This window comes from Muscardinus avellanarius (assembly GCF_963383645.1).
Source record: "Muscardinus avellanarius genome assembly, chromosome: 20".
NCBI classification, from domain to species: Eukaryota; Metazoa; Chordata; class Mammalia; order Rodentia; family Gliridae; genus Muscardinus; species Muscardinus avellanarius.
Genome location: NC_137806.1, coordinates 19,275,269 through 19,296,609, shown reverse-complemented (window position 1 = coordinate 19,296,609; position 21,341 = coordinate 19,275,269). Strand labels below are relative to the sequence as shown.

General features: G+C 45.7%; 1 protein-coding gene across 1 annotated transcript; it reads right to left on the bottom strand.

The window, feature by feature from the left end:
- Positions 1–2,060: 2,060 nt before the first annotated feature.
- Positions 2,061–19,666, bottom strand: PHYH (phytanoyl-CoA 2-hydroxylase). The gene is made up of 9 exons (XM_080716888.1): positions 19,587–19,666; positions 15,081–15,139; positions 14,360–14,470; positions 11,408–11,576; positions 10,726–10,807; positions 9,066–9,247; positions 7,475–7,624; positions 6,089–6,220; positions 2,061–2,235 (listed from the first exon to the last, which is right to left on the bottom strand). The coding sequence occupies exons 1-9, from the start codon at positions 19,659–19,661 to the stop codon at positions 2,182–2,184; spliced, it is 1,014 nt and encodes a 337-aa protein (XP_080573014.1). The 5' UTR covers positions 19,662–19,666; the 3' UTR covers positions 2,061–2,181.
- Between the last annotated feature and the right edge of the window lie 1,675 nt (positions 19,667–21,341).

The following is a 21,341-nucleotide window of genomic DNA, read 5'->3' as shown; positions in this document are numbered from 1 at the left end:
GCTTCAATGGGGCGCCCTCATCAAGAAACTAACAAGCTAGGCATGGTGGTGCACGCCTATAGTCTCAGGGTTTGGGAGGCTGAGACGGGAGGATTGCAGGTTCATGGACAGCCTCAGCGATTTAGCGTGGCCTTCCACAACTTAGTGAGAGCTTGTTTCAAAATAAAAATAATAAAATAGGGCTGGGGCATAGCTCAGAGGTAGAACACTTCCAGTACCAATGAAATGAAACTAACAAACATGGAAACACCAGATACAGGAAAGTTGTGCTCAGAGAATGGCAAGAAAGAAACTCTTTGTTTCTTCCTTCTGAAACCCTAACTCTAATTTTTAAAAACAAGAATCATGTCTCCTTGCTGCCCTCAGCTGGTATAAAATACAGTCCTATCAGGAGGATTGTGCAGGTTCAGAGCCAGTCCCACTGGCTTAAGAGACCCTGTTTCTAAATAAAAAATATATAAAAATAGGTCTTGGGAGTGTAGCCTGGAGGTAGAAGGGCTTCCAGGAACCCCAGTACCACCAAAACAAAACAACAACAACAACAACAAAAATACAGTCCTCTATCTAAAATAAACCCCCAGACCACACTTACTCCAAACCTAGACAAAAGTATCTAAAATGTCCCTGTCCCTCGAAAGAGGCCAGGTTACAGCCGGGCGTGGTGGCGCACGCTTGTAATCCCAGCATTCGGGAGGCTGAGACCAGAGGATCGCGGTTCGTGGACAGCCTCAGCTACTTAGTATGCCCTTTGCAACTCAGTGAGACCCGGTTTCAAAACGAAAGAATAAAAAGATGGGCAGGGGGTGTAGCTCGGAGGTTCAATGCCCCCAGGTTTTATCCCCAGACCCGCAAAAAAAAAAAAAAAAAAGAAAAAAAAAAAGAAAGAGGCCAGGTTTCATTCACAAATGTTGAGGGTCTTCGGCTGCCCTGCTTAATAGGAACCACAGGGGAAGGTGCCCGTATCTTCACTTGTTAGGAGCTGAGGAAAAGATTAAAAAGACCATTCTGTTTTTTGTTTTGTTTTTATAGTACTATACGGGGAAGTAAATGTCAAAATTCTACTTGTGTGTGTGTGGTGGGGGATACTGGGGATGGAACCAAGAGGCTACACTCCCAGACCTATTTTTTTTTCTATATTTTATTTAGAAACTGTTTCACTAAGTTGCTGAGGCTGGCTTCAAACCTGCATGATCCTCCTGTCTCAGCCTCTCAAGTACTGGGATTACAAGCGTGCGCCACCACGCCTGGCTGGAACATTCTACTTCTGAGCCCCTTTATATTTTGTTTTGAAACAGCCTTACTAAGTTACCATGTGCTGGCCTTGAGCCTCTTTTCTTGTCCCAGACTCCCAAGAACTAGGATTACAGGCGTGCTCTACCACCCTGGGCCCCATTCTGTTTATTTGTTTATTTATTTATTTACTTACTTATTTTTTTGTGTGTGTGGGTCTGGGGATGGAACCCAGGGGCATTTGACCTCCAAGCTACACCCGCTGCCCTATATTTTATTATTTATTTTGAAACCAGGTCTCACTGAGTTGCAGAGGGCCTCACTAAGTAGCTGAGGCTGTCGTCGAACCGCAATCCTCCAGGTCTCAGCCTCCCAAAAGCTGGGATTACAAGCGTGCGCCACCACGCCCGGCTCTGTTTTTTAAGGTGTGATTGGGCTGAAGGTCTTGAAAGGAGGTTTGTGTCAGAGTGTGAGAATCCACCCTTATTTTGACTCCACGATGCCCTTGGTATGACCTCCACTAAATGCAAAAATACTTTTTATTGTTCTAGATCAGAACTCTCCTCTGGCGTGAAACTGGTAGGTAGTGGGTTTACCAGGAAGGAATCCGCAGCTTAACACACAGCCAATTTTGAAGAATTGATTCGCTTCTACGTGGGTAAAGAGGTAATTCAATGAAAGAAACTGACAGATAATGCTTTGCTTATGCACTGATTACCTTTATTAGCCATAACCCAAGTCAATTTTTAGGAAAAGAGTAACCCTTCACCTTTCCTGTTTTTACTTCTGTTAAAGTAACTCCATAACACTGCAAAATTAACTGTGTGCCAATAAGCCCCAACCCACGCTTCCTGCTTTGTCGGCGAGTGACAGAAGAGACTACAGCTCACTACGAAAGCATGTTCTTAGACTCTTTGTTGCATCTCGATTTCCTTTAAACCAAGGGCTGTTTCAAAGGTTAATTCTTTCTCCTTTCACAAGCCGAGCTCGAAACATCCAGATGTCCTGGAAATAATACCAAACAGAATGAGTTTATGGAACCTCTCCCTTGACCTATTCAGAGGGAGGCAAAACAGACTTCTAGCCTCTACAAATGGCTAAATAAAAGGGGGGGTGGACCTTAGTGGTCATATAGATTAGTAGATAAAACATGTCCTGAGACTCCAATTAATTCTCTCACCAACATCTAAAACTACACCGAGTCGATGGGTCCCCGAGTCCTCAGCGCTGACTGATGGATCCGACAACTTAATGATCACCTGCAGGTAATGTCACTGATTTGGTGCAAGGCTCGCTCACAGTACAGGACACTACAGGTGGACTGCTGGGTTTTCTCTCTTTTATTTTTTTCCTCTTCTTTCTTTTTTTAATTTTTCTTTTTTCTCCTCTTTTTTCTTTTTCTTTCTTTCTTTTTTTTTAAACTGGGGGTGGAACCCAGAGGCCTTACACTATCCCCAGACCTATTTTATATTTTATTTTATTTGCAGTACTAAGGATGGAACCCAGGGGAATTCTACCTCCGAGCTACACCCCTTGCCCTATTTTTATTCTGTATTTTGAAAGAGTCTCACTGAGTTGCAAAGGGCCTCACTAAGTAGCTGAGGCTGTCTGCAAACCGCAATCCTCCAGTCTCAGCCTCCTGAATGCTGGGATAACAAGCGCGCGCCGCCAAGCCCGGCTTCCTCTTTTTTTTTTTTTTTAATAAAACAATTATATGCTCTTATTTCTCATTCCTTGTTTTGTTTTTCTTGTTATTGTTTTAGGTTTTTTGTTAGTTGGTTAGTTTTTGTTTGTGGTACTAGAGATTGAGCCCAGGGGTTTTCTACCTCTTAGCTCTGAAAGGGCTGGAGTTTATTTATTTATTTAGAAACAGCTGTACTAGGTTGCTAAGAGTCTTGCTACTTGCTGAGTCTGGCCTCGAACCTGCAATTCTCTTGTCTCAGTAATGGAAATTATAAGCTTGCACCATCACACCCAGTTTCTTATATTTTGAGCAAACAGCATCTGGTGGAAAAATGATTTTAGAATTCAGCCTGACTCTGAAATTCAGCTCTGTCACTCAGGACAACCCGGGGACTCTCTCATCCCTCCTTCATAGCTTACGCCATCCTGAATGTCCCATTTGGTTCGGGTGAAGAAGGTAAGAAAAGGGACATGGAAGTGCTCTTGTATCTTAGAATTATATAGCAGAAGTTGGTATTGTTATTTTAAGTAAACCTGATAGACTATAACTTATAAAGTAACTAAAATATAAGTATGGGAGGTATTCACTTAGCACTTGACAACCCTCAAATGTGATGTATAGTTCAGGACCCCTCAGATGTCAAAGTCCACGGATGCTCAGGTTCCTTCCACGAAATGGTCTCATATTTGCATAGAATCTATCACATCCTCCCATGTACAGTAAATCATCTCTAAATTACTTATAATACCTGTTACAATGTAAATGCTACATAAATAGTTGTTATATTGTTTAAAGAATAATGATGCGTGGTGGCGCACGCTTGTAATCCCCGCGCTTGGGAGGCTGAGACAGGAGGATCGCACAGGTTCCAAGCCAGACTCAGCTACTTAGTGAGGCTCTCAGCAACTTAGTGAGACCCTGTTTCTGAATAAAATACAAAATAGGTCTGGGAGAAGCCGGGCGTGGTGGCGCACACTTGTAATCCCCGCGCTTGGGAGGCTGAGACAGGAGGATCGTGCGGGTTCAAAGCCAGCCTCAGCTACTTAGGCTCTCAGCAACTTAGTGAGACCCTGTTTCCAAACAAAATATAAAAAAAAGGTCTGGGAGTATAGCCCAGAGGTAGAAAGCCTCTGTGTTCCACCCCCAGCACCACACACACACACACACACACACACACACACACACGAATAATGACAAAAGGTATCTATATATATTCAGTACAGACACAATTTTTTCAAATACTATTGAATATTTTGTGTGTGTATGTGTGTATTACTAGAATTGAATCCAGGGGCAGTCTACCTCTAAACCACACCCCCAGCCAAATTTTAGTTGTATTTTAAAATAGAGTCTTATCACATTGATGAGCGTCTCCCTACTTGCTGAGGCTATATTTGAACCTACAATCCTCTTATCTCAGCCTCCTAAGTGCTGGGAGACAGACGTGTGCCACCAGCCCTGACTAAATATTTTGGATGTTTTCCAGTATTTTAGTGTGTTGAATCCACAAATGTTGAATGTCGGATAAGAGGGGCTATTTTTTTTTTCTGCCTTAAAAATTCAGTGTTAGACCAAAGCTCCGATTTATAAAACCTGCTGGTTATGTAAGGCATGGCTCTGTGTGTGTGTGTGTGTGTGTGTGTGTGTGTGTGTGTGTGTGTGTGTGTTACTAGAGATTGAATTCAGGGGCATTCTACCTCCTAGTTACATCCCCAGTCCTTAAAAATATTTTTTTTGTTGTTGTTTGTTTGGAAACAGGTTCTCTCTAGGTTGCTAAGAGTTTCGCTAAGTTGCTGAAGCTGTCCTCAAAGCTTTGATCTTGTCTCAGCCTCCCAAGCACAGGGATTACAGGTGTGCACCACTACGACTGGCTGTGAGGCGCTTTAAGTATGGACAAAGGGAGAAGAAAGGCAAGAATTTCTGGGCTCTGCAAATGTGGAATCAGTGGTTTCAGAGCTGGGGCACATCTGGAGCTTCTGAAGGAAGGAGCCAGTCGGGCGGGAGTCCTGAGGATGGTTCCCAGTGCACGGCAGCAAGCCTTTGGTGCGCAGTTACCTACAAATATATACTGCATGGCCCAGAATTAGCACCACACCCAATCTCTTGGGGAGCGGTGGGGGGAGTGTTCCTGCGTTTGTGATTATCTAATACATATTAAATAAAATAGAAAAAATAAAATAGAAATATTTTATTTCTTCATTCAGAGGCTAAAATGTGTATATTCTAAAGTGAATATGTTCATTTACTTGCCTTGATTGATAATTTGTCTACTGGTCACCAGTGGTATCAAATATCCACAAGTTAAAAACAAGTGATTAGGCCTGGCGTGGTGGCGCACGCTTGTAATCCCAGCATTCGGGAGGCTGAGACCGGAGGATCGCAGTTCACGGACAGCCTCAGCTACTTAGTGAGGCCCTCTGCAACTCAGTGAGACCGGGTTTCAAAATAAAGAATAAAAAAATAGGGCAGAGGGTGTAGCTCAGTGGTAGAATGCCCCTGGGTTCCATCCCCAGACCCACACACACACAAAAAAAAGTGATTAGCTAGGTACAGAGGTGTACGCCTGTAATCCCAATACTTGGGAGGTTAAGATAGGAAGATCGAGGTTTAAAGCCAGTCTCAGCAACTTAGTGAGACCCTGTTTCAAAATAAAATATAAGCCGGGTGTGGTGGCCCACGCTTGTAATCCCTGCGCTTGGGAGGCAGAGACAAGAGGATCACGCAGGTTTGAAGCCAGCCTCACTGGCTTAAGAGACCCTGTTTCCAAATAAAAAAAAAGTATAAAATAGGTCTGGGAGTGTAGCCTAGAGGTAGAAGGGCTTCCAGGAACCCAGAACCACCAAAAAAAAAAAAAATATATATATATATATATACATATATACATACATACATTTATATATTATATATTATATATATTATATATTATATATTATATATTATATATTATATATTATATATTATATATTATATATTATATATTATATATTATATATTATATATTATATATTATATATTATATATTATATATTAGGGCTGGGAGTATAGCCCAAGAGAGAAGACCCCTGGGTTCCATCTCTGGTACCACAATAAAAGAAATCAGATATTAAGCATCTGCATAAAAGAAAAAGATTTCAATTTTGACATCTTTTTCTCTTCTGTTGCACACAAACATACCTTCAAGTCTATGCTGCTGTCAGCTCCGTATTTATCTGCTACTTCTAAAACTTCCTTCTCAATGTTTTCTTGACTGGTACCCTTCACATCAATGTAGTTACAACTGGCACTGGCGAAATGGCAGGAAATTGCCTGTGGGAAGGGAACAAATTGAAAATGGAGAAAAATATTTCATTAAAATCAACAACCAAGCCAGGCATGATGGTGCACACCTGTAATCACAGTATCTGGGAGGCTGAGACAGGAGGATCGCAGGTTCATGGCCAGCCTCAGCAACTTAGTGAGGCCCTCTGCAATTTAGTGAGACCCTGTTTCAAAATGAAAAATAAAATAGGGCTGGGGGCATAACTCAGAGGTAGAATGCCCCTGGGTTCAATCCTCAGTACCACCACCACCACCAAAAAAAGAAAAAAAAGAAAAGAAAAACAGCAACCAAACGAGGAGAGTCCACTCATTAAAAGGTTAGTTCTTGAGCTGGCACTGAGGCAGAGGCAGGAGGATCCCACGTTGAAGGCCAGCCTGGAGGAAATTAATGAAACCTTGTTTCAAAATAAAAAATGAAGAGTGCTAGGGGTGTAGCTCAGAGGGAGAGTGCCCTTGGGTTGAATCCCTGGTACCACAACAACACACACACACACACACACACACAAACACACACAGATTTGATATCTAAATTGCAAAGCAGGTTCATGGAATCCTAAATCAGTCTCTGGAACTCAGCCTCCTTTTGGATTTTATTTCCAGCTAAAGACCAACTAAGAAATTACATAATTATTTTAAAACTAGGTGTGATATTTATTTTTAAAAAGGTATTTATAGCCAGACGTGGTGGCGCACGCTTGTAATCCCAGCATTTGGGAGACTGAGACAGGAGGATCACGGTTCCTAGACAGCCTCACCTACTTAGTGAGGCCCTTTGCAACTCAGTGAGACCCTGTTTCAAAATAAAGAATAAAAAATAGGGCTAGGGGTGTAGCTCGGAGGTAGAATGCCCCCGGGTTCCATCCTCAGTACTGCAAAATAAATAAATAAATAAATAAATAAATAAACAAACAAACAAATAAACAGGTATATAGAACAGGGAGCATAAAAATGTTCCTGGGTTCAAACCCCAGAGCCACCAAAAAAAAAAAAAAAAAAAAAAAAGAGCTACTGATGAGAAACATTCCATGAATGATCAGGATTCAGTACCAACAAAATTAGGATCCTCAGATTACCTGGCTTCTTACTAATAAGAGCAAAAACAGCACAAGAAAGGCAAATATATATATTGGTAAATAGACAGAATATAAAGTTCCAGTTCAGTGAAAAGTCATAAATCATTTACATGTTAATACATCTTGAGATTTTGGGTTCTTTAAAAACTATAGCGATGTAAATGCATACTTTCCGGAAGCCTTGAGTTTTGTTCCGACCAGATCCATGGATGAGCAAAGGATGAAAGAAAACAGTGTCCCCCTTATCCATGACCAGGTGCACTCGGGCACTGTCCTGCTGGTAGTCCTGGATCCCGTGATACATCTTGTTAACTCCGCCCTAGAGCACAGGAGAGAAGAACCGTCAGAGTGAAAACCTCATCTAGGCACGGTGGCACACACCTGCAATCCCAGGACTTGGGAGGCTGAGACAGCAAGATCACACATTTGATGACGGCCTCAGCATCTTAGCAAGCTTCTCAGCCACCTAGCGAGACCCTGTTTCAAAACAAAAAATAAAGCCGGGCGTGGTGGTGCATGCTTGTAATCCCAGCATTTGGGAGGCTGAGACAGGAGGATCGCTGTTTGCAGACAGCCTCGGCTACTTAATGAGGACCTCTGCCACTCAGTGAGACCCTGTTTCCAAGTAAAGAATAAAAAAATTGGGCTGGGGGTGTAGCTCGGAGGTAGGATGCCCCTGGGTTCAATCCCCAGTACCACTAACCAACTAACAAAAACTTCCTCCATGACTCAGCAGGGAAAGGAAGGGTTCTTGAATTTCTCCCAGGAGAAAGACATGTGTCTCTTCTGGGCTTGGTGGCACATTCTGCAATCCTAGTTCCTTGGAGGTGGAGACAGGAGGATTGCAAGTTTGAGGCCAGCCTCAGCAATTTGGTGAGACCCTGTTTCAAAGTAAAAAGTAGCTGACCAGGCGTGGTGACGCACGCTTATAATCCCCGTGCTTTGGAGGCGGAGACAGGAGGATAGCACAGGTTTGAGACCCTGCTGCAAAGAAAAAAAGAAAAAAGCCAGACGTGGTGGCGCACACTTGTAATCCCTGTGCTTGGGAGGCAGAGACAGGAAGATCGCGCTGGTTTGAAGCCAGCCTTGCTGGCTTAAGAGACCCTGTTTCCAAATTTAAAAATATAAAAATTAGGTCTGGGAGTGTAGCCCGAAGGTAGAAGGGTTTCCAGGAACCCCAGTACCACAAAAAAAAAAAAAGAAAGAAAGAAAGAAAGGTTAAAGATTTTGCTCAGAGGAAAAATGCTCTTGGGTTTAATCCCTAGTACCAACAAAGAAAAAGAGAGGAAAAAGAAAAAGACATATATCTAAATTAGATGCCTCCTTCCTCTCCCTCTCTCCAAGCTAAACTCTAGATTTTTGTTGTTGTTGTACTAGGGATGGAACCCAGGGGCATCTACCTTCAAGCTACACTCCCAGCCCTATTTTTTTATTCTTTATTTTGAAACAGAGTCTCACTGAGAGTCAGAGGGCCTCACTAAGTAGCTAAGTAGCTGGATCCTTCTGTCTCAGCCTCCCAAATGCCGGGATTAAAAGCATGCGCCACCACGCGGCTAGGCTTAGATCTTTTTATTTTTTGTTTTGAAACAGGATCTCACTAAATTGCTAAGGCGTCCTTGAACCTGTGATCTTCCTTCTCAGCCTGCCAAGTACTGGGATTACATGCATGCACTACCACGCCCAGCCTAAATTCTTTTTACTGATGTAGAGTAGAAACACTGAAAGAGTTTCTGATCAAGACCGTGTGGAGGCAGACTTACCTCCCACTTCGGGTAATCGTGTGGCTGCAGGGTGCCTCTGTGGGTGCCTGGGAGCACAACCAGACAGCCATTGCTGCGGTCGACGCGCTCCATCGCCGTCCAAGCACAGACGATGTGATTGCTGGGCCTGAAGGGGAAGTAGTGCAGATCCTGGTGCAAGGGGTGACGGGATGTCTTCTTGCCTGAAATAGAATCTGCTGTCAAAAGATGCCCAAGAAGCCGGGCGTGGTGGCGCACGCTTGTAATCCCAGCATTTGGGAGGCTGAGACAGGAGGATCACAGGTTCTCAGCCAGCCTCAGCTGCTTAGTGAGGCCCTTTGCAACTCAGTGGGACCCTGTTTCAAAATAAAGAATAAAAAATAGAGCCCAGCGTGGTGGCGCACGCTTGTAATCCCAGCATTTTGGAGGCTGAGACCAGAGGATCACGGTTCGCAGACAGCCTCAGCTGCTTAGTGAGGCCCTCCACAACTCAATGAGACCCTGTTTCAAAATATAGGGGTATAGCTCAGAGATAAAATGCCTCTGGCTTCCATCCCCAGACCCTCAGAGGTAGAATGCCCCTGGGTTCCATCCCCGGTACCAGAAAGAAAGAAAAAAAAAAAAGATGTATGGTGGTACGCACCTGTCATCCCACTACTTGGGAGACTAAGACAGGAGGATTGTGGGTTTGAAGCCAGCCTCAGCAGCTTAGTGAGGCTGTCAGCAAGTTAGTGAGATCCTGTTTCCAAGTAAGAAATAAAATAGGGGTGGGAGTATAGCTCAGAGGTAGAACGCCCCTGGGTTCAGTCCTCAGTGTTGCAAAAAAAGAGAAAGAAAACCAAGCATGGTAGCGCTCACCAGTAATCCCAGTACTTGGGAGGCGGAGACAGGAGGATCAAAGGATCATCAACTTTGTGAGGCTCTCAGCAACTTAGGGAGAATCTGTTTCCAAACCAATAATAGGACTGAGGGCATAGCTCAGAGGTAGAGTGCCCTGGAATTCAATCCACAGTACCATGAAAAGAAAAAAAAAGAAAAAAAAGGACGCAAGTGTGTGATTTATAGTAACCGCTCTAACCTCACTAGTAACAATGACGACTTCAGATCAAAAGTGCAGGATTCCTGCCAACATGGCTGAGAAAGGTTGGTAAAGATGAGAGATGGTGAACAGGAGATTGCGATATGTGACGCTCAGGCTTGTTCGACTGCACTTTGAGGAGACCACTCATCTAAACATTTAGCAGTGACCCTAAAGTCAGTATCTGGAATCACTACTACACTTCAATGTTGTTATCATGTAAGCTATTTTAATACTTAAATAAAAATACATACATTCATTTATACAAAAATTTTTCTTTTTCTGTGTGTGTGTGTGTGTGTGTGTGTGTGTGTGTGTGTGTGTGTGTTAGTACCAGGGATCAAACCCAGGGGCATTCTACCTCCAAGCTACACCCCCAGCCCTATTTTTTATTCTTTATTTTGAAACAGGGTCTCACTGAGTTGCAGAGGGCCTCACTAAGTAGCTGAGGCTGGCTGAGAACCTGTGATCCTCCTGTCTCAGCCTCCAAAGTACTGGAATTACAAGTGTGCGCCACCACGCCTGGCTGGAACTTTAACTTCATATATTTAAACTAAATGTGTTTTTTCTCTTGTTTCTCCCCAACAAATAAGAGTACTTTACCAGTATCTGGAGGCTTGTTTATCAGCATCGTGTGCATGGCCATAATATTGGGTCCCGTGAAGCACTCCACGTACTTCAGAACCTAGGAGAAGAAAGACAGCCCCGTGGAGACCCAAAGTGTAGACACACGGCGGCAGGAGACACAGCTGAGCCCCCACGAGCCAGGGTGGCGGCTGGGGATGAGCTCGGGGTGCAGAGCTCACAGAGCATTCTCAAGGCCCTACCTGGGTTCAATCCCAGTACCGTAAAAACAAAACAGAGCCGCTGGGCGTGGTGGCGCATGCCTGTAACCCAGTACTTGGGAGGCTGAGATGGGAGGATGAGGGGTTCGCAGCCAGCCTCAGCTACTTAGTGATGCCCTCTTCAATTTAGTGAGACACTGTTTCAAAATAAAGGATAAAAAAATAGGGCTAAGGGTGTAGCTTGGAGGTAGAATGCCCCTGGGTTCCATCCCCAGTACCGCTAAATAAATAAATAAATAAATAAATAAATAAAAATAGGGGTAGGGGTGTAGATCGGAAGTAGAATGCCCTTGGGTTCAGTCCTCAGCACCTCAATAAAAATAAATAAATAAATAAATAATAAATAAATAAATAGGTGAGAGGAAGTAAACCCAGCAGGTTTTGGAAACAGACTTGCTGGCTGGCGGCGAAGGCGTAAGGACGCCACGCAGGCCACTAACCTCGGGCAGCGTACAGTAGCGGAAGAGTTCCTCGTCTTCTTGGAAATCTTGGATCTTAGAAATGGCCTTCTCGCTCAGTGTATATCCTGACTTCACAATGGTTACATCTTTCATTAATATTAGTCCCAGTGGTTTCACTTCCTTCCTGCAGATTTTCTCAAACTCATCCCTAGAAAATTAAATGTACAAGCAACATCCTGAGCGCCGCTCCAAGCCCCCCCGGCCGGCGCCGCATGTGGGAAAGATTCGCAGATTCAGGGGCGATTTCTCGGCACGATTGAGTCTTCGGGACCAGTAGAATACTCCCCACAGGCTGCGTGCAGAGGCGCAAGCCTGTAATCCCAGGTACGTGGGAGGCTGAGGCAATCCCAGCCTGGATAACTCAGCAAGACCCTGTCTCAAGATTTTTAAAAAGGCCGAGGGTCTAGCTCAGTGGTGGAGCACGGCTAGGCTCTCTCCCCAGCACTGGGCAGGGCGAGGCGGAGGGGCTCTGCTGGCAGGGAGGAGAAAAGGGCCCACTCAGAAGTCCCAGCCTGCTCGCTGGAATCCAGGACCAGAACTAAAATATTCCCTCGCCTTGCCCACGAGTGGGTAAATACTTTTGTGAGTTGGTTACTTGGCATAAGATAGGTTGAGTATCCCTTATCTGAAACATTTGGAACCAGAAGAATTTTCAATTTTGGATTTTAAAAAAATATTTGCCTAGCGGGGCGCGGTGACGCACGCTCCTCTTTATTGAGTTCTCCTTTAAAAGAGTAAGAGAAATTACAACAAAGATTAATAAGTGAAATCAATAAAATTTTATTTTTCTTTCAGAAGTACATACCAAGAAATTCCAATTTATAAACCTAAAGGATTAAATCACAAGACCAAATTTCTTTTAAAAAAATCTGATCCTATAGGAGTAGGGATGTAGCTTAGTGGTAGAATGCTTGCTTAGGGTTCACGCTTGTAATCCCTGTGCTTGGGAGGTGGAGACAGGAGGATCACGCTGGTTCGGAGCCAGCCTTGTTGGCTTAAGAGACCGTTTCCACATAAAAAAGTAAAAAAAAAAAAAAAAAAAAAAAAAAAAATTGCCTAGCCGGGCGTGGTGGGAGGCTGAGACAGGAGGATCGTGGAGGTTCAAGGCCAGCCTCAGCTACTGAGTGAGGCTCTCAGCAACTTAGTGAGACCCTGTTTCCAAATAAAATATAAAATGGGTCTGGGAGTATAGCCCAGAGGTAGAAAAGCCCCTGGGTTCCACCCCCAGTTACACAAAATATATATATCTGCCTATAAGTAATGAGATATCCTGGACACGGGAACCAAGTCTAAACCAGAAATTAATTTATCTTTCCCAGATGCCTCATACACACAGCCTGAGGGTAATTCTGAATAGTAGTTTTAGTGCATCAGTATTTTGGCAGAGATTTGGCACCAGAGGTCGGGGTGGAATTTTACCCTCGTGATATTGGGTCGTAGCCCCCCCAAATTTTGGATTTCAAAGCATTTCAGATTTGCAGTTTTGGGGATTAGGGAGGCTCAGTCTGTAACATCAAACATTTCTTTTCCAAGGCCGTCCCTAGCGAGGCGTGGTGGCTCATGCCTGGAATCCTAGTACTTGGAAGGCTAAAACGGGAGGATCGAAGGTTCAAGGACAGCCTCAGCAAGTAGCGAGGCTCTCATCGACCCGCAAGACCCTGTTTCAAAATAAAAAAATAAAATGGGGCTAGGGGTATAGCTCAGAGGAATAATGCCCCTGGGTCCAATTCCCAGTAACACACACACACACACACACACACACACACACACACACACACACACAGTGCTATCCATACATTTTACCTTATTTTGTCCAAACAATAATGCTAGGAAATTAATGTTAACACTATGCCTATTTAATAGACAAGGACACAGAGGCCTGGATTTTCTTAGGACACAGGCGGTAAAGCAGAAATTAAAGCTGGACAGTCTGACTCCAGAGCCCAAGCTCCTAACCTCTTCCTAACAATGCACATCATTAAAAATCTGAATAAACTTATATTCCCATCACATACATACCAGATATATAAATTTTTTGTGGTACTGGGGCATTCTACCTCTGAGCTACACCTCTGCCCCATTTTTTATTCTTTATTTTGAAACAGGGTCTCACCGAGTTGCAGAGGGCCTCACTAAGTAGCTGAGGCTGTCCATGAACCACAATCCTCCTGTCTCAGCCTCCCAAGTACTGGAATTACAACAGCGTACCACCACACCAAAATTATATATCGGTGCCTCCTAACTATACGTAAGAGTGGGATTTATTGTGATATATTTGTCCATGCACGTGATTTGGTCAACTTCATTCTCAGTACCTACCCTTTCCTCTCCCTTCTCCCTCCCCTGTTCCCTGTCTTTACCCTGCTGGTCTCCCTTCTATTTTTTATGAGACTTCTTTTTTCCTTTCTTTTTTTCTTTTTTTTTTTTCCTTTCCTTTTCTTTTTTATGCAGTACTAAGGATGGAACGCAGAGACATTATATCCAAGCTACACCCCCAGCCCTCTTTTTTATTCTTTATTTTGAAACAGGGTCTCACTGAGTTGCAGAGGGCCTCACTAGGTAGCTGAGGCTGTCCGCGAACCGCGATCCTCCTGTCTCAGCCTCCTGAATGCTGGGATTCCAAGCGTGCGTCACCAGGCCCGGCCTTTTTTTTCTTTCTAACTTCCACATATGAAAAAACATACGACCCTTGACTTTCTGAGGCTGGCTTATTTCTTTACAAAAGGCTCACTAGGCAGCTGAGGCTGGCCACAGACCTGAGATCCTGCTGTCTGAGTCTCCCAAGTACAGGGATTACAGGCGTGCGCTGCCACACCCGGCTTGGAGCCGGCCTTATTTCACTTAACATGATGTTCTCCAGTCCCACCCATTTTCCAAATGACATATTTATATAATACCTATTTTAAAAAATAGCAAATAGTATTACTGTACCGAAAGCGTTGAATATCAGCATCAGATACTAGATTTTTAATGACAAGAAACCCATTTTCTTCATAAAATTGCCTTTGTTCCAAGCTTAGGACATCATTATCCAAAGTATACCTAAAAGAGGAAAAAAAAGTCACTGAATAAGTCCAAATATCTAATTAAAACCTAAAAATATGTAGAAAGTACCTAAGAAATGTTCATACTTTAGAATACAACATTTCTATTTCTTTTCTTTTCTTTTTTGTGTATGTGGTATTAGGGATTAAGCCTCAGGGCATTCTAGCTCCAAGAGATACCCAACTCTGTTTTATTTTATTTTTTAAATTTTCAAGCAGGGTCTTGCTAGGCTGAAGAGTCTCACTGCTTTCTGAGGCTGTCCTCGATCCTGTGATCCTCCTGTCTTAGCCTCCCAAGTACTAGGATTACAGGTGTGCACCATCACACTCAGTTCAACATTTCGTGTGTGTGTGTGTGTGGGGGGGGTATTGGGGCTTTTCTGTTTCCGGGCTATATTCCCAGACCTATTTTTATACTTTATTTGGAAACAGGGTCTCACTAAGTTGCTGAGAGCCTCACTAAGTAGCTGAGGCTGTCCTGAACCGCGATCCTCCTGTCTCAGCCTCCCGAATGCTGGGATTACAAGCGTGCCCACCACGCCCAGCTCTGGGGCGGAGGTACCTTTATAAACACAATATAGCTACAGATTAAAATCAGATCTACTTACTGGAATTGTTGAGGATGAAAACTGGCAGGAGAAAGGGTCCCTGACGTGGCGCATGCTACCTGGGATGTGAGTTAAGGCAAACAGTAAACTCGGGAGCCAGCCTTTTCTAGAACAAACAAACGCCTGCCCTCGGTTGGTTTTCACAAGAAAAGTTCCTGAGTAGCAGACCCCGTGGCTCCACACATTACACTGGCAGGTGCGCGCGGCTTCAAGCCCCCTGGCGTTACCACTCCATTCCGTCCTCACAGGGCAGGAGGAGGGGCAGGAAGCTATTGATCGTGTCTGCTGTCCAGAGCAGGAAACCTGGGCTTGGAGCTCAGGAACTGGCCAAGGTCACCGAGAGGTAAACAGCAAGGCAAGGCAAAACCCAGGCTCATCCCTCCATCTACCTCCTACACGACGCCCCTCCACCAAGGTGCAGAGCAAATAGAAACACAGAGGCTAGCCGGGCGTGCTGGCGCACGCTTGTCATCCCCGCGCTTGGGAGGCAGAGACAGGAGGATCGCGCAGGTTCGAAGCCAGCCGCCCGCGCTGGCTTAGGAGACCCTGTTTCCAAATAAAAAAATGTAAAAAATAGGTCTGGGAGTGTAGCCCGGAGGTAGAAGGGCTTCCAGGAACCCCAGTCCCACCCAAAACAAACAACAAAAAAAAAAAAACCAAAAAAAACACAGAGGCTCAGCTCCAGGGCTAAGAGAGGAACACGGGCAATTCGCAGAAGGCATTTAATTCAGTGGGGCTTCAGTCCAAAATAGCAGAAACAGTTTGGCTGGTCTTCAGGGGAGAAAAAAGACTGTCAAATAAGCAAGAATTCAAAATCAGAGAGATAAACCAGGCATGGTAGCAGACGCCTGTAATCCCAGTACTTGGGAGACTGAGACAAGAGGACTGCAGGCTCAGGACCAGTCTCAGCAGTTTAATGAGACCCTGTTTCAAAACAATATGTTAAACCCAGTGTGGTGGCACATGCTTGTAATCCCAGCATTTGGGAGGCTGAGACGGAAGGCTCACGGTTCAAGGACAGCCTCAGCTACTACTTAGTGAGGCCTTTTGCAACTCAGTGAGTCCCTGTTTCAAAATAAAGAATATAAAAAATAGGGATGAGGGTGTATCTTGGAGGCAGAATGACCCTGGGTTCCATCCCTAGTACAGCAAAAAAAAAAAAAAAAAAAAAAAAAGGTTTAGGAGTGTAGCTCAGAGACAGAATGCCCTTGGGTTCAAGCCCAAGTACCACAAGAAATAAATAAACAAAAAATAAATCAAAGATAAAAATAGCTGGGGATGTAGCTCAGGGGAAGAATAGCCCGGGGTCAATCCCCAGTACAAAAAACAAAACAAAACAAAAGCTGTGGATGCAGTGATGCGGTGATACACACCTGTAATATCTGTACTTGGGAGGCTGAGACAGGAGGATCATAGTTTCAAGGACAGCCTTGACAACGTGGGAAGACTCTTAGCAACCTAGCGAGACCCTGTTTCAAAATAAAAAATAAGCCAGGCGTGGCAGCATATGTTTGTAATCCCAGTACTTGGGATGCTAAGACAGGAGGATTGTAGGTTCAAAACCAGCCTCAGCAATTTAGTAAGGCCATCAGCAATTTAGTGACACCCTGTTTCCAAATGATAAAATAAAAAGGGCTGTGGATGTAGCACAGAGGTAGAATGCCCCTAGTACAACAACAAAAACAACAACAAATAAATAAATAAAATAGGGCTGAGGGTGCAGCTCAGAGGTCGAATGCCCCTGAGTTCAGTTCCCTGCTCCACAAAAAATTAAAAAATAAAAAAACACAAAAAGTCACTTCTGGTAAAAATATGTCACCATTTCGTAAAGTGAGGTCTTTAGCTAGTGTGGTGACAGTCACAGTCCAGGAGAGGCAAAGCTATCGAGTGCCTTCTCCGAGGCAGAGGGTCAACGACCTTAGTCAGCTACTCTTAGCAAAGTCACTCTGACGTCAGCCTCCGACCAAGGCTCTGGTCGTCTCTCCACTAGCCCTTTAGTATGCTTTCATTTCTGTTTTTGTTCTTGGAGAATGTGTGTGTGGGGGCATTATTGGGGATTGGATCCAGGGGCATTCTACCTCTGAGCTACCTACACCCCCAGCCTTATTTTTTATTCTTTTATTTTGAACCAGGGTCTCACCAAGTTGTGGAGGGCCTAAGTAGCTGAGGCTGTCTGTGAACCTGTGATCCTCCTGTCTCAGCCTCCCAAGTACTGAATGTACATGGCGTGTGCCACCAAGCCTGGCTTGGAGAAATGTTAATGGCATGAAAATATTATAACATACAGTTGGGTGACTTTTTCTTGTTCCTTTTTGGTGGTATGCAGGGCTGAACCCACCTGCATTCTACCTCTGAGCTACACAGCTTTACCCCCAGTCCTGTTTTATTTTTTATTCTGAAACAGTCTAAGTTGCTGAGGCTGGCCCCTTGAACCTGTGATCCTCCTGTCTCAGCCTCCCAAGTACTGGAATTGCCCCACCATGCCAGCCTGTGACTTTGCTTTTCTAACAAGTCATGCAGATGGTGCTGGTCCAGGGACCATACTTTGACAGCCACTGGCTTAGCTCAGCGACCTTGGTCCTGACTTCTAACCTCTCTTAGCTGTGTTTTCCCACCTGTAAAATGACATCACCACCTGGGTTCCTTTCTTCACTCTAGGGACAAAGTTTAAATTGCAATAGTCCTGGCACACTGCTGCTTGGAAACAGCCAGGAAGCAAGAGCGAAAGTCAAAGAAACAGCTGTTATTATCAACCTTAGGAGAGATGTCAGGATCTTAAAGCAGATCAGAGAGCTGGGCGCGGTGGCACACACCTGTAACCCTAATACTTGGGAGGCTAGAACAGGAGGATCACAGGCCAGCCTCAGCAATTTAGTAAGACCCTGTTTTAAAATAAAAAAAGCCAGGCGTGGTGGCGCACGCTTGTAATCCCCGTGCTTGGGAGGTGGAGACAGGAGGATCGCACAGGTTAGCCAGCCGCGCTGGCTTAAGAGATCCTGTTTCCAAATAAAAAATATAAAAATGGTTCTGGGAATGCAGCCCGGAAGTAGAAGGGTTTCCAGGAACCCCGGTATCACCAAAACAAAACAAAACAAAATAAAATAAAAAATAAAACCAGGTGTGGCTCATACTTGTAATTCCAGTACTTGGGAAGCTGAGACAGGAGGATCGCAGGTTCGAAGCCAGCCTCGACCACTTAGTGAGACCTATTTCCAAATAAATAAAATCAGGCTTGGGGGCCAGGCATGGTAGCTCACACTTGTAATCCCAGCATTTGGGATGCTGAGACAGGAGGATGGCAGTTCGCAGACAGCTTGAGGGGCTATTTAGCAAGACCCTTTACAACTCAGTGAGACTCTGTTTCAAAATAAAGAATTAAAAAAAAATAGTTGGGGGTGTTAACTCAAAGGTGGAATGCCCCTGGGTTCTATCGCCAGTACAGAAAAAAAAAAAAAAAAAAAAAAGCTGGGGGTATAACTTGGAGGTAGAATGCCTGTAGGTTCAATCCCCAGTCCCACAAATAAAATAAACCGGGCGTGGTGGCGCACGCTTGTAATCCCAGCATTCGGGAGGCTGAGACCGGAGGATCCGGTTCCCCGACAGCCTCAGCTACTCAGTGAGGCCCTCTGCAACTCAGTGAGACCCTGTTTCAAAATAAAGAATAAAAAATTGGGCAGGGGGTGTAGATCAGAGGTCAAATGCCTCTGGGTTCCATCCCCAGACCTAGAAAGAAAGAAAGAAAGAAAGAAAGAAAGAAAGAAAGAAAGGGCTGCCAGAGGAGGATGATTGGAATCTAGTCTCAGCAATTTAGTGAGGCTTTCATCAACTCAGCAAGACCCTGTTTCAAAATAAAAATAAAATAGGGCTGGGGTGTAGCTCAGAGGTTGACGGCCTGGGTTCACTCCCCAGCAACGCGCGCGCGCGCGCGCACACACACACACACACACACACACACACACACACACACGGTGGGGGTGGGCAGGCTAATCAGGTCGCCAACAGAAAAGCTCCAGGCACTTTCCTACGCAGCTTCCAAAAGTCTGTCCTGCAGGATGGATAGCACCGCACCCGCGCGGGCAGAGAGTAGGAGAGCCACTTGGTTCGTGTCCTAAAGTGACACAGGTCTAAATACCAGGCCCGGGACACACACTTCCTTCTGGGAGTCCCCTCTGGAGGGTCAAGGACACCCCCAGGTCCCCGGGCCTGCGCGGCTGGGGAGCGCCGGGGAGGCCTCGGGGAGGGGCCGCGGGGAGGACGGCGCGGGCTGAGCCCCGGCCTCCTCCGGCCGCTGGCCCCGAGCTCCTGGGCAGCGCCCGCGCGGAAGGCCAGCGGGCAGCAATGGCAGGCGCCCCTCGCCGCCCCGGGACGCCTTCACCCCGGCTCTCCGCTAAGAGACCCGGCGGGGCGAGGGCGCGGAGGCGGCCTCCTCCGCCATCGCCGGCCCGGGGGAGGCCGGAGCATCGCGGGGACCGCGGGGCAGCCCCGGCCGCCACGACCAAAGGATACGGCGGCGCCGGCGCGCGCCCGGCCCAGGTGCCGCTGCAGGACCCGCAGGCGGGCCGCCGGGCGCGGCAGGTCCATGGCGGTGCCCCGCACGCCGGGCCCGGCCTTTTAATTCCGGGCCGCCCCGCCCCCGCCGGCAGCGCCGCCTCCCGGCCGCCCGAGGGCGCCCCTGGCTCTCCGGGCGCCGAGACCAGGACCCTCCCTCCCGGCTGCGCCCGCTGGGCGGCCACCGCACCAGGGGTCACGCTCCTGACACCCGGGAGGTGGCCCGGGCTCCGCTGAACCAAGAAACAGAGGTCAAAGCGGGAAGATCGCGACTTCGGGGCCTGCCTGGATTCTGTCTCAGAAAATTTTAAGTTAAATATTTATCCCTAAATAGAATATACGCAGTTCAAAAGACACATTTAATTCAGTGCGAGTCCAGCCTAAAATATTAGAAGCAGTTTGTCTGGTCTTTCCCCCCCCCACCCCTCCTGTATCAGTTTCCCCAAAACTGGGATTACAAGCATGTACCATCACACCCAGCACGTTACCATTTCTTTTTTATTATTTTTTTATTTATTTATTTATTTATTTTATTTTTGGTGCTGGGGATGGAACCCAGGGGCGGGGCGTTCTATCTCAGAATGACACCCCAGCCCTCCTTTTTATTCTTTATTTTGAAACAGGGTTCTCTCTAAGTAGCAGAGGGCCTCCCTAAGTAGCTGAGGCTGGCCGAGACCCTGCGATCCTCAGTCTCTCAAGTACTGGGATTACAAGCATGCGCCACCACACCTGGCTATTTTTACTTTTATCTATTTATTTGCTTTTTTTTTTTTTTTTTTTTTTTTTTGGTGGTGGTAATGGGAATGGAACCCAGGGACTTTCTACCTCTGGGCTACACCCCTATATCTATTTTATATTTTATTTTGAAACACGGTCTCACTAAGCTGCTGAGAGCCTCACTAAACAACCGAGGTTGGCTCTGAACCTGTGCGATCCTCCTGTCTCAGCCTCCCAAGGACTGAGATTACAAGCGTGTACCACCCCTGGCTAGTTTTAATTTTTATTTTATTTTAATTTATTTTTGCAGTACTGGGGAGGGAACCCAGAGACACCCTACCTCTGAGCTGCACCACCAGCCCTATTTTTTTTTTTTTTTTGTATTCTTTATTTTGAAACAGGGTCTCACTGAGTTGCAAAGGGCCTCACTAAGTAGCTGAGGCTGTCAGCAAATTGTGATCCTCCTGTCTCAGCCTCCCAATCCTGGGATTACAAGCGTGCGCCACCACGCCCGGCTATTTTTATTTTTTACTGGTGCACTGTGATCATAATCTTGAGGAAGTTCAGGGTGACAGAGGCGTCAAGCACACCACACTGAGCCCTCCTCCAATCCCCGCCGCACTCCGTCTCTCTCCGCAGCTTGGGTGTTCAACTCACCGATTAGCTGTGATGAGCTCGTGTTTGCGCAAAAGGAACATCCGGGTGTTTCTCTCAAGTCTCCCTCCCCCTCCCGTGTCCCTCAGGTCCCCTCCTTCAGTCCACTAAGGTCTCTCCTCCTGGTCTCCTGTGTCCCAAATTCTCCCTAGCTTCTGCATATGACGGGGACATCGACTTTCACTTTTGTGACGAATCTCACTAGCAGAATATTCTCCAGCTCCACCATTTTCCTGTAAATAATTTTGCTCTTCCATTTTTTTATTTTTATTTTTATTTGCGGTACTAGGGATGGAACCTAGGGGCATTCTACCTCCGAGCTACACCCCAAGCCCAATTTCT